The following is a 13,542-nucleotide window of genomic DNA, read 5'->3' as shown; positions in this document are numbered from 1 at the left end:
CCCCAAACGTTATTGAAGCACATCTTCGTTGGGGGCACACCGCTGGGGACATCGCGCAGCAGGGGCAGACTGGGGGGGGAAAGTGGCCCGGGGATTAATTGACAGACAGGCCCACTTAATGCGCGGCATGTATCGGCCGGCCGGCAAAAAACCCGATGCATTTAATGTTATTTTGGACCATTATTCATTTAGTGATCACATCACCTGAGCCCTTGAGCTGCCTAGAGCAAAATAGTTACAGCATATATTTAGTGATTGTAATGTTAAAAGATTGTTGATGCAAAAACATTTGGACCCGATTTGCCTGACTTGACGCATGGAATAAAACATGGGCGTAGGAAGCATCCTCAATGTGGGTGAGACAATTTAACAGGGGGTGTGGGCAGGTGGTGGACCTCACCTCCTCTAGGGGGGTCCGGGGGCAAGCTGCTCCGAGAAGATTTTTTTTTAAATGTTGAAGTTAAATGCATCAATCTGGTACACTTTGAGAGCAACATTAGGGACTAAATCTATGGATACATCTCAACACCCATATGAAACAGAACTCTAAACAGATTGACTTTTTCTTTCAACATTTATTTGAACAGCAAGTGGAGGCAAAGTGACTGCACCCAAAACAATAAACCTGCTAGCTAGCTAGCCTAAACTCAGTGACAGAATGTGGGCAACACGTTCTTCTCCACAGCCGCGCGACCTCTGAGTCAGATGTTACTTCCCCCTCTTCTATCCTACGGGTACGGCCACTCCCTGGAGGAGGAGTGTCCGGAACACTTACAAATGTAGGCCGGTAGGATTTAGGCAAAAAAAAAAAGAAGTGGCGTAGGCTATATCAGTGTACACATTTGTGAGACGTATTAACTTGTGTTTAGTAATGATAACGTTTCATTAGCCTACATTTCCTCCATCCAAATCAGCCTACTTGTTTATAGATTGTTTACAGATTTATTAAAATGGTAATAGGCAATTTATCAGATAGACATGTGTCGGGGCAAAGATACAAACATGCTAACACACTCATTCTGATGTGCTTTGATTGCTCCGTGCAAAAGGTGACTATAGTTTATTGTGACTTACTATTGTTTCGTTATTTTTGATGATCAGGGTCCAAGATCTATTGACTCTGTTGATGACAACAGTTTGGATGAAACTGTGACCCAAATTCTGCAGCATCATCCCAGCTCTGGATACAAAACGATGGAGGGGCACCTGAGTGCACGAGGGATACGCATCCAAAGTGAGGGGTTGTTATTATTATAATCATCCTCCATGCAGTGTTTTTGTACTACTTGATAATGAATCACATTATTCTGGCACATATAGGAATGCTTCACTCTTCATGACGTTGCAGAGCACCATATCTCTGCAGGAATCCATGCGGCGCGTTGGTCCAGGTGGAGTTTTGATTGGCACTCTGCAGCTGAACCCAAGAAGGCGCAGGAAGTACTTTGGACCGGCACCGAACAGTTTATGGCACAGTGTCATTAGGTATAATCATTAACACTCTCAAGCATTGCTCAAACATCCACTTCACTACAGATGGTCCAAAGTGTTATAACCAATCAGCTTCAAAGCAAACCACACTTCAAGATTCAAAGGCTTTGTCACAATGCATGATAGCTTTTTGTATTGGTTGGTGATGAGAATCAGAAGTCTCCTCTAACAAGGCAACATGCAATATTCTGTAGACATAAAAACAAGTTCAAACACTGCAAGAAGAAATATAAATAAAATATAAATGAAATGTATCAAATTATTAATTGCACCAAATTCCTCTGCATGCAAATGAGTTTTGCTATCAACATTAAGATGACTTATGTTTTGTAATTATAGCTTTTAGTAAGATAAGGCCTTTTGAATGTGTAAACGTCAGTACATTAGTGGATTGACCTTAATGTGCCTGCATCCCTTTAGGTGGCCTTTGTTGTGCATGGTGGTATTGACGGCTTTAGTCGTCTCCTCGTGTCCTTGAGAGCTGCCACCAACCATCGGGCAGCAACCGTTTTAAGAAGGTTTTTGGAAGAGCTTTATAGGTGAGGACCAGGAGTTTGTAGTGAATGCGGTGTGAGACGGGAAGCCAGTGGAGTTCTTTGAGGACCGGGGTGATGTGACGCCATGATTTGGTGTGGCTGAGGAGTCTGGCGGCTGCGTTCTGGACACGCTGGAGTCTGTTGAGGGATGTTGTGCTGATGCCGAAGAGGAGTGAGTTGCAATAGTGAAGGCGGGAGGAGATGAAGGCGTGAATGATTCGCTCAGCTGCGGGGCGGGTGAGAGAGGGACGGAGTTTGGCGATACTTCACATCAATCAAAAGATTTTTTTAACATTTTAAAGTAAAATGCTTCAATTTGATGCACTTTGAGCGCCCAATTAGAGACTGATCTAGGGGGTACAACTCTAAACACCCATATGAAAAAGATCGGTTTGCATTTTATTAATCAAATAAGTATGTGAACATTTCCAATAACCTACCATAGCCAATAACAAATACATGTAACTTATTTTATTTTTGTGGTTCATTCATATCTTATTTTACCAGTTAACATTTATTTATTTATGCATATTTTTAAATCTCTCCAGTTTTAAACAATATTTTTGGTTTTCTGTCCTATAGTATACATTGGAATGATTTCAAACCTGTTTTTATTTATCCTAATAATTATAAAGGAGTGCCTTGGAAATATTTGTTTACATAAATTGTGATCAAAACGTTTGAGACTCACTGAGATAACTTCGACTAAAGTGAACTATCTAAGCCCTCAGAGTCCTTTACCTCACTGAGGCACACACACACACACACACACACACACACACACACACACACACACACACACACACACACACACACACACACACACACACACACACACACACACACACACACACACACACACACACACGAACCTCGGGTACAGACTCTGCTACGGGAGGACCCTCGGGTACAGGCCCTGCTACGGGAGGACCCTCAGGTACAGACTCTGCTACGGGAGGACCCTCAGGTACAGACTCTGCTACGGGAGGACCCTCAGGTACAGGCTCTGCTACGGGAGGACCCTCGGGTACAGGCCCTGCTACGGGAGGACCCTCGGGTACAGGCTCTGCTACGGGAGGACCCTCGGGTACAGGCCCTGCTACGGGAGGACCCTCGGGTACAGGCTCTGCTACGGGAGGACCCTCGGGTACAGGCCCTGCTACGGGAGGACCCTCGGGTACAGGCTCTGCTACGGGAGGACCCTCGGGTACAGGCTCTGCTACGGGAGGACCCTCGGGTACAGGCTCTGCTACGGGAGGACCCTCGGGTACAGGCTCTGCTACGGGAGGACCCTCGGGTACAGGCTCTGCTACGGGAGGACCCTCGGGTACAGGCCCTGCTACGGGAGGACCCTCGGGTACAGGCTCTGCTACGGGAGGACCCTCGGGTACAGGCTCTGCTACGGGAGGACCCTCAGGTACAGGCTCTGCTACGGGAGGACCCTCAGGTACAGGCTCTGCTACGGGAGGACCCTCAGGTACAGACTCTGCTACGGGAGGACCCTCGGGTACAGGCTCTGCTACGGGAGGACCCTCAGGTACGGAGGCTGGCGAGGCTCAAACTGAACCTCGGTGAACAAACAATGCTGAAATAAACGTTTATCTTTCAAAGTATTTGGTTAAATTTCAGTCTGAAGTCAGAAGTCCAAGACCCCCTAAGCCACAGAAACATCCTAGAGGCCAAACGGTGGAACTGCAGCTTCTGTGACGTCAATTTGGCCCAAAAATACTACCTTTATTTTGATTATTCAAGTTTCTTTACACAAGTCTTTCTTCAGGAACTGCGCCCCCTGTGGTCACTGCGGGAACAACAAATACAGTTTATTTATCAATGTTCCTGGTTAACCTTCAGTCTGAGGTCAGAAGTCCGAGCCCCCCCAGCCACAGCAGGTCCGTAGCGTCCAAACAGCTTCTGGGACTAAATACTATCTTTAGTGTGCTTATTAAAGTGTCTTTACAAAATCCAAGCCATAGTAGATCCTAGTGGCCGAACGTGGTACTGCAGCTGCTGTGACGTCATTTTGTTTGTCTTTACACGAGTCCTTCAGTCCGCTCTGCTGTCTCCAGTTCTTATTATACATCCATGGGAAAAGCGCTATAAAAAGCCCGGCGCAGGAGCGTCCGTGGGGGACGATGATATGGCGTCTGCGTTGGTTGTGCCGGTTCGATCCCGCTGCTTCTGGTGTATCTTGAGGTGTCGTTTGCGCTCGTCGCTGCGGGCGAAGCTGCGTCCGCATTCGCTGCATCTGAAGGGTTTCTCTCCGGTGTGCGTGCGCACGTGCGTGGTCATGTGATCGCTGCGGGAGAAGCTGCGGCTGCAGAAGCGGCAGCTGAACGGACGCTGACCCGTGTGGATACGCAGGTGACGCGTCAACTCGTCACTGCGCGAGAAACAGCGCTCGCAGCCAGCGGACGGGCAGGAAAACGGGCGATGTTTCGGCGAAGTCCTGCACTTCCTGTTGGCTTTCTGTGAGAAGAGGAGAAGGAAGGCAGGAAGTCAGAAGAGGCGTTTATTTACAGAAACTTTCAACACAAGGCCATGAGTAAGGCCTTCAAAGGGCTTTGTTTACCGTGGGTATGGTCCACAGTACTCACTCTTACGTGTCCAACACGTGTAATGTGTAAAGTAAAGCGCTTTGAGCACTTGAAAAAGCGCACTAATAAAACAATGTAATATTTATTATTATTACAACAATTATGTTTTGTTACAGTAAATGTGTAATTCAACATGTATAGGTTTACTTTCTGGTTTATTTCTCGTCTTTTAATTGTTATTGTGCAATTCCCACATTGGGATCAATAAAGTACTTCTTATCATCTTATCTGATCTTACCTGGACGCCGGGGTAGGAAAGGGGCGGGGCTTGTGATGGGAACACCAGCGAATCAGAGGGGGCCGTCATTGTGTACCTCGTTGTCGAATGGGAGAAGACAGAAGAGTCTCCTCCAGAGCTGATTGGCTCAGGAGGCAGCAGCGATGATGATGAGGATGATGATGATGATGATGATGATGATGACGAGGGGTGAGGAGGAGGAGGAGTCACACTGACCAATCCGGTGATGAGGCTGAGCAGAGGCTCCGCCCACAAGCTGGCGGGCTCAAATGAGAAGCGCCCGCTGTACGAGGGGAGGAGCTCCAGGTCTGTCAGACAGTCTGAGAGGAGAAGGAGAGGGGTCAGTACTTAGGGCCTAATCGTGACGTCTGTAGAGTGGGAATTGTAGTCCTTTATAGTGGTATAAAGGACTACAATACCCACGGTGCCTCCTAAAGAGACTGAGATGAAACGTGTCTGAAAGACGCCGTCGAGGCTCAGCTTTTAACCGTTAAAGTTATTCAAGCCTTCACAGAAAGAAAGACAGAGACAAAGAGCAAGTTATTCTTTTGAGTTTTGCCTCTTTTGTTTGACGTGCGTTGACGTGCGTGGACGTGCGTGGAATGTGTGAAAGGTTTATTAAACGCACGTAACACGTATCAGCTCACCATCGCAGGCCAACAGGAAGGACGCTGCCACAGGTCTTACGTCTTATATACTGATATAGTGATACTAAGGTGTATTATGATCTGTGAAACACATGTTTAAGGACCAGTTGCTCAGTTTGAGACAGTCTTTATAACTTTATGAAATAAACTTGTTTTTGAATCATAACATTTCCACCAGTCAGTAAACAGGAAGTCTGCTGTGATTGGCTGAAACCGGTCAGCTGACTGAGTCTTCATATTTAAACATGAATAAATACTGCATTTTATTGATCTGCTTATTAAACTAATATTCATATTTATTCTTTTTGCATTTTGACCCATCTTCCAAACTTATTATTATTTACACTTGTTGTTGTTGTTGTTGTTGTTGTTGTTGTTGTTTCTGAAAAACTCGAGTATAAGGATCATATATAAATATGCCTGTTTCTGACTAAAACACATAAATGTATATTACACATTTATGTGTTTCACTAAGAAAACTATGTAATTAGTTAAAGTGATGAACCCAAGAAAGCATCATTATAATATCGCTTAATTAATATTATAGTTTTTTAAGTTGTTTGTTTACATCTTAACTGTTTGCAGGACTTTAAACTGCAGATTAATATCTAAATGCTAATAATCCCTGCATGTCTCTCTTTCCTTGCACACTTTCATGTGTAATGCATGATGAATGTAACACAGCTCCATTCAGACTGTAATGTGTGCCAGTAAAAAGTTCTCATATTCCATGTACTTGTGTACAGACTATTCTTGCACTATTTCAATTTTTATTTTATTTACTTGCACATCTCTTGCACTATTTTATCTGTGTTATGTGTTGGTTAGGGTTAGGACATATGACTTCATCTCCATATCTCCACTGTAGCTGCTGAGCACATGGTGAGAGAGACTTATCTTGAATGTTTTATAGTAAATGTGATGCATGAGTCTCTCTCTCTCCTCACCTCCGTGCTCCCGGAGCTCCGCGCTCTGCTCCCCGGCTCCCTGAGCTACTGAAGCCGCCAGCAGTGAGCCTCCAGCGGCCGCGTTCTGCAGCAGCGAGTGGAGCTCCTCCAGCCGGGAGAGGTACCCCTCCAGCGGGGAGAGGGGCGACGGGAGGCCGGCCTCCGACAGCTGCAGGGCGGACAACATCCTCCGTGAGAGAGGGGGGTCCGATTCCGGACCGACGAAAAAGTAAACTCCTAACCCGGAGAAGAGGCGCTATTCCCGGTTTGCTGCTGCTCGGAGTGCCGGAGAAATCCAAAGCTCCAGGAATTTTTGAAAAATTATTTTAAATGTTATTCAGACTAAGTTTGTGTGTGCATGTGCATGTGCATGTGCGTGTGCGTGTGTGTGTGTGTGTGTGTGTGTGTGTGTGTGTGTGTGTGTGTGTGTGTGTGTGTGTGTGTGTGTATTTGTGTGTGTTGTGTAGCCTATGTGTGAAGCTCCAAGAATATTTGAAATAGCCATGAATTTTAAATGTTATTAAGAAGCATATTTGAAATAGAGTTTTAAATGTTATTCAGACTAAGTGTGTCGGTGTGTGTAGGTCTTTGTGTAGGTCGGTGTCGGTGTGTATGTGTGTGTTTTCACGTGTTGAACTTATGCAGGAGGATTCCGTGGGTTTATAAAGACTCATGTTGAGTGACGTATACATCTCCAAACACGGTCCAAGCGGAAAGCCCATATTTGGTCACAGCGGGGAGTCTCTCTCTCTCCGGTGTTTCCCGGTGCTCCCGGTGCTCCCGGTGCTCCCGGTGTGTGGAACAGGAGAGCCCCCGGAGAGAGGGCCTCCTCCCCAGCAGAACTGCAGTCGGTCACCGGGAGTAAACAGCAGACATGACCGGAAGCACGGAGACACGTCACAGCCCGGATCAGTTTGTTTTTTAAGGCTCGGTGTCACGTGGAGGTCGGACAGCGACGTCATCACTTCCTAAAGCCTTATTTGGGAGGTTTTCCGGTCAGCTGATCTGAGACCAGGAACTGTGCCGAAGTAGCCTATTAGTATTTACCTTTATATATACAGTTTATAGTCTGTATAGTCTGTGGTACTTTATATACAGTCTATACTTTTATATATTTACCTTTGGTAGCCTATATAGACAGTCTATATAGCCTACTATATAGTCTATAGTTCTTAATATATACTGTCTATATAGTAGCCTACTTGCCTTAATATATGCAGTAGTACTTAGGCCTACCTTTATATATTTACCTTTATAGATAGTAGGCTACTTGCCTTTACACTGTTTTACGGACAACCAGAGATTAAATGTAAGCTCATGCTTCTTTGTAACTCACATGTTAATTCCCTGCACTATAGTTGCTTTTCGGGTTTGGTTATTGCCTTCAATTTGAAAACAAAAAAACGTAATTTTACCAGTTTCTACAAACCTTAACTCCTGATGGACCACTGGTTTAAAATCCGAAATACACACACACACACACACACACACACACACACACACACCAAAGAGCGCTTCACTGACCCTAATCATGGTGGTTTAAAACATATTAAATAGTAGTTTCTATCGCTCTATATTTTTCAGATAAGACTTAAAGTGTTAAAAAACAAAAGCACCGCTGGAGGATGCGGGCATCGATCCCGCTACTTCTCGCATGCTAAGCGAGCGCTCTACCATTTGAGCTAATCCCCCGATGACGACATGGAAGACACAGTGGTGGAATTTATACCGCCTAACAGACTATTGCGTAAGAAGGATTGGATGTCAGTTGAATACGAAAACTATGTCGGAGACTTTACAGAACAAACTGCTGCTAAACTAAACCGGGAAGCTGACTAATTACTGGACAAACTGCTGCTAAACTAAACCGGGAAGCTGACTAATTACTGGACAAACTGCTGCTAAACTAAACCGAGAGGCTGACTAATTAATGGAAAAACTGCTGTTAAACTAAACCGAGAGGCTGACTAATTACTGGACAAACTGCCGTTAAATGAATCAGGAAATAAATACATAAATAAATAAATACAGGAATAAATACATTCAAGAATAAATAAATGCATAAATAAATATGGATATAAGTGAATAAATGAATGTATAAACAAATAAAAGTTGAGAATAATACAGCATTATTATAAATCTTAATTATATTTTTCCACATTCACTAACATATCTTTTTGTATGTGTTTCTGTGTCCGTATGTTAAAGAGGCAGATAGTGTGTATTGTGCTGCTTGTTAAATGTGTTCGTGATCTCACTGCTTTAGTGGAGAAGAGCTTTATATCAAAGATCTCAAACCTGTTAGAAATCCCATCCATTACACTCCTGTTCCTGAGCTTTAGGGAGCAGCGAAACCTTTAATAGCAACACCATTATTGACGCTAATAAACATTTCCATCTAGCTCTTGAGGGCTCTGAAGCAAATGTACTTCTTGCGCCAAATCCATCAATCAAAGTTTATTTAATCAGCCCAATATCACAAATTGTTCTTTTGTCTCAGGGGGCTTTAAGGTTTATACAGAACATGAATACGCTGCTGTGAGCTTTTAAAATATGTATTGAGGAGAGAAGAGTCCCTGGGTACAACACAAAGCTTCTGAATAAAAGGGGGACTGGTCAGAAGAAGTGAAGTGAAATATTATAGCAACTCAAAGATATTGTTAGAGACACTTGTTGAAACGTACAGAGCAATGGAAAGTACAATTGTTATAAATGTTGTCGAATACAAGGCGACCCATCAGAACAACGCACAGAAATTAATAAATACATTTATCGTATCTTTTTATAAACACATTGGGACCATCTTTGGTTTTGGTCGTCACTATCTTCGTTTTGGTCGTCACTATTTTTGATTTAGTCGTCACCATCTTTGTTTCTTGTTTTTTCCACGTGTATTTCACCGTTTAGAGCGGAGGAAAGATCCAATGACCTTCTTGAGTCTGGGTTTCGTCTCCTGTGAGTAAACTTTGTTAGTATTGACTCATATAGACGCTCATATTGTTTGCAAATGTGTAGTATAGAGCCTCTCTTGTCTTTTAATAGTTGTAATAGTTAATAATTGTAAAGTGACTCATGTTGTGTGTGTGTCATGATGTCCTGCAGCAGAAATAGAACAAAGCTGAGGTCCATCGGCATGTGTCGGCAGGCTGCAGAAATACCTGCTGCATTTAGACTGTGACACACACACACACACACACACACACACACACACACACACACACACACACACACACACACACACACACACACACACACACACACACACACACACACACACACACACACACACACACACACACACACACACACACACACACACACACACACACACACACACACACACACACACACACACACACACACACACACACACACACACACACACACAGATGGAAAGTTCCAGCAGCATTACTGTGTGTGTGTGTGTGTGTGTGTGTGTGTGTGTGTGTGTGTGTGTGTGTGTGTGTGTGTGTGTGTGTGTATATAAGGCGTCGGGCAGCAGTTGTCGGACAGTCTGAAGCTCAGTCTCTCTCTGAATCTTCTTCTGATCTTCCTCAGAAACAGGAAACAGGATGTTGTGTCCCAGCATTTTCCCACCGCCGGCCTCCCCCCCCATGCAGTGTTTCCTGGATGCTCATTGGCCGGTTCGCCGCCTGTGGCCCGAGGTTCAGCCGATCTTCTTCCACATGGAGCAGGAGATGCAGCGCCACCTGCAGGAGATGCGTCAGAACATGGAGATCATGGAGCGTCTGCACCAGAGGATCTTCCAGCAGATCGACCACACCTCGCCGTCTGCCGTGTTCCAGCCCATCGTCTTCCAGGAGCTGTGGCAAGACGGCCTCTTCTCTCTGAGTCTGGACACGGCGGCGTTTCACCCCGAAGAGCTGGAGGTCACGCAGGTCGGCAGGAAGCTGAGGGTCAGCGGCCGCTCGGAGAAGAAGACGGACGACGAGAAGGGCTCGTTCTCTTCCTGCTGCCAGGAGTTCAGGCAGGAGCTGGACCTGCCCCATGGCGTCGAACCGGAGGCCGTCAGATGCTCTCTGTCGGGGGGGCGTCTGCAGATCCAGGCTCCCCGGGAGAGAGCAGTGCATGATGGGAAGGAGAGGTTGGTTCCCATCAACGTTCTGCCCGCCATCACGTCTCCAGAGAGCGACTCAGCGGAGAAAAACTGACCCGAGCGACGCATCCCGTCCGATAACATATCTTTGTAGTTCCTGATTTACCTGCACTTTCATTTATTTCAATAAGATGTTTATAATAAAGTTATTATTCCATGGAGGTTTGTTTATGTCTGTTACGCTTTGTTTATCTTCACAAACAATGTCAGAAATACTGATATTATATTTTCGAGGTGGCATAATATCATATGATGACAATATTCCCTTTTTAACATTAAAGCACAGAATTAGCATAAATAATCAACAGAGATTGAGACTGAGAGCGACTCAGCGGAGTAAAGTTATATTGCAACTAAAAATCTAATTTTGTCAAAGTTCAAATGAACAATAGTTGCTATTTTATTACCTGCTTAACTGAACAGCGAAACATATTTGTCTGAGAAGTTTTTCACCTGTAAAATGAGTGTTTGATTGTGACGATCCCCAAGAGAAGGAAGACCTGAATGTGTAAAATATCATTCAATACTCTCTCTTACCGCCTTGAATACGGAAAACAACGACTCACTGCTCTGCTATATTAGATTTTTAAAGTACTGATTTTCACAAAACAAACCATGAAGAATTAAAACCTGTTGCTGCTTCAACAAGATCCGAGCGAAGCATCCTGTTCTATAACATATCTTTGTAGTTCCCGATAACATATATTTGTAGTTCCCGATAACACATCTCTGTAGTTCCCGATAACACATCTCTGTAGTTCCCGATAACATATATTTGTAGTTCCCGATAATACATCTCTGTAGTTCCCGATAACATATATTTGTAGTTCCCGATAACACATCTCTGTAGTTCCCGATAATACATCTCTGTAGTTCCCGATAACATATATTTGTAGTTCCCGATAACACATCTCTGTAGTTCCCGATAACACATCTCTGTAGTTCCCGATAACACATCTCTGTAGTTCCCGATAACACATCTCTGTAGTTCCCGATAACATATCTCTGTAGTTCCCGATAACACATCTCTGTAGTTCCCGATAACACATCTCTGTAGTTCCCGATAACACATCTCTGTAGTTCCCGATAACATATATTTGTAGTTCCCGATAACACATCTCTGTAGTTCCCGATAACATATATTTGTAGTTCCCGATAACACATCTCTGTAGTTCCCGATAATACATCTCTGTAGTTCCCGATAACATATATTTGTAGTTCCCGATAACACATCTCTGTAGTTCCCGATAACACATCTCTGTAGTTCCCGATAACACATCTCTGTAGTTCCCGATAACACATCTCTGTAGTTCCCGATAACATATCTCTGTAGTTCCCGATAACACATCTCTGTAGTTCCCGATAACACATCTCTGTAGTTCCCGATACCACATCTCTGTAGTTCCCGATAACATATATTTGTAGTTCCCGATAACACATCTCTGTAGTTCCCGATAACACATCTATGTAGTTCCCGATAACACATCTCTGTAGTTCCCGATAACACATCTCTGTAGTTCCCGATAACACATCTCTGTAGTTCCCGATAACATATATTTGTAGTTCCCGATAACACATCTCTGTAGTTCCCGATAACACATCTCTGTAGTTCCCGATAACATATATTTGTAGTTCCCGATAACACATCTCTGTAGTTCCCGATAACATATATTTGTAGTTCCCGATAACACATCTCTGTAGTTCCCGATAACACATCTCTGTAGTTCCCGATAACATATATTTGTAGTTCCCGATAACACATCTCTGTAGTTCCCGATAACATATATTTGTAGTTCCCGATAACACATCTCTGTAGTTCCCGATAACATATATTTGTAGTTCCCGATAACACATCTCTGTAGTTCCCGATAACACATCTCTGTAGTTCCCGATAACACATCTCTGTAGTTCCCGATAACATATATTTGTAGTTCCCGATAACACATCTCTGTAGTTCCCGATAACATATATTTGTAGTTCCCGATAACACATCTCTGTAGTTCCCGATAACACATCTCTGTAGTTCCCGATAACATATATTTGTAGTTCCCGATAACACATCTCTGTAGTTCCCGATAACATATATTTGTAGTTCCCGATAACACATCTCTGTAGTTCCCGATAACACATCTCTGTAGTTCCCGATAACACATCTCTGTAGTTCCCAATAACACATCTCTGTAGTTCCCGATAACACATCTCTGTAGTTCCCGATAACACATCTCTGTAGTTCCCGATAACATATATTTGTAGTTCCCGATAACACATCTCTGTAGTTCCCGATAACACATCTCTGTAGTTCCCGATAACATATATTTGTAGTTCCCGATAACACATCTCTGTAGTTCCCGATAACATATATTTGTAGTTCCCGATAACACATCTCTGTAGTTCCCGATAACACATCTCTGTAGTTCCCGACAACATATATTTGTAGTTCCCGATAACACATCTCTGTAGTTCCCGATAACACATCTCTGTAGTTCCCGATAACATATATTTGTAGTTCCCGATAACACATCTCTGTAGTTCCCGATAACACATCTCTCTAGTTCCCGATAACACATCTCTGTAGTTCCCGATAACACATCTCTGTAGTTCCCGATAACATATCTCTGTAGTTCCCGATAACACATCTCTGTAGTTCCCGATAACACATCTCTGTAGTTCCCGATAACACATCTCTGTAGTTCCTGATTTAGTTTCCTTTATATCAATAAGATGATTATAATAAAGTAATTATTCCATGTGAGGTTTGTTTATGTCTGTTACGCTTTGTTTATCTGAGGTGGCATATCCTATATTATTAAAACAATATTCATTTTTGAACTTAAAAGCAGAGAATTAGCAAATAAAATCTACCACCATGTTAAGAAGTATAACAACTTTCTCATCCATTTGTTTGCTGAACAAAAAGGTAGATTTTGGAAACTGTTTTTATGAATATGAGCTCTCACTGTTCAATAAAACAA

The 13,542-nt window shown here is 43.6% G+C and overlaps 2 protein-coding genes and 1 long non-coding RNA gene across 3 annotated transcripts; 2 read left to right on the top strand and 1 right to left on the bottom strand.

The window, feature by feature from the left end:
- Positions 1-2,927: 2,927 nt before the first annotated feature.
- On the top strand, positions 2,928-3,741 carry LOC307019643. The gene is made up of 2 exons (XR_013802717.1): positions 2,928-3,024; positions 3,565-3,741. It is a non-coding gene; the product is annotated as an uncharacterized lncRNA (long non-coding RNA).
- On the bottom strand, positions 3,118-7,903 carry LOC307019642 (early growth response protein 1-like). Its single transcript, XM_079650642.1, has 3 exons — positions 6,454-7,903; positions 4,860-5,179; positions 3,118-4,493 (listed from the first exon to the last, which is right to left on the bottom strand). Exons 1-3 carry the CDS (start codon positions 6,638-6,640, stop codon positions 4,122-4,124), a joined length of 879 nt encoding a protein of 292 aa, XP_079506768.1. The 5' UTR covers positions 6,641-7,903; the 3' UTR covers positions 3,118-4,121.
- Positions 7,904-9,956: 2,053 nt separating this feature from the next.
- hspb9l (heat shock protein, alpha-crystallin-related, b9-like) lies at positions 9,957-10,731 on the top strand. The gene has a single exon (XM_079652593.1). The coding sequence runs from the start codon at positions 10,026-10,028 to the stop codon at positions 10,623-10,625; it is 600 nt and encodes a 199-aa protein (XP_079508719.1). The 5' UTR covers positions 9,957-10,025; the 3' UTR covers positions 10,626-10,731.
- Positions 10,732-13,542: the final 2,811 nt, after the last annotated feature.

This window comes from Notothenia rossii (assembly GCF_949606895.1).
Source record: "Notothenia rossii genome assembly, chromosome: 9".
Taxonomy (NCBI): domain Eukaryota; kingdom Metazoa; phylum Chordata; class Actinopteri; order Perciformes; family Nototheniidae; genus Notothenia; species Notothenia rossii.
Note: the sequence above shows the minus strand (reverse complement) of the source record. Positions and strands in the feature narration are given on the sequence as shown.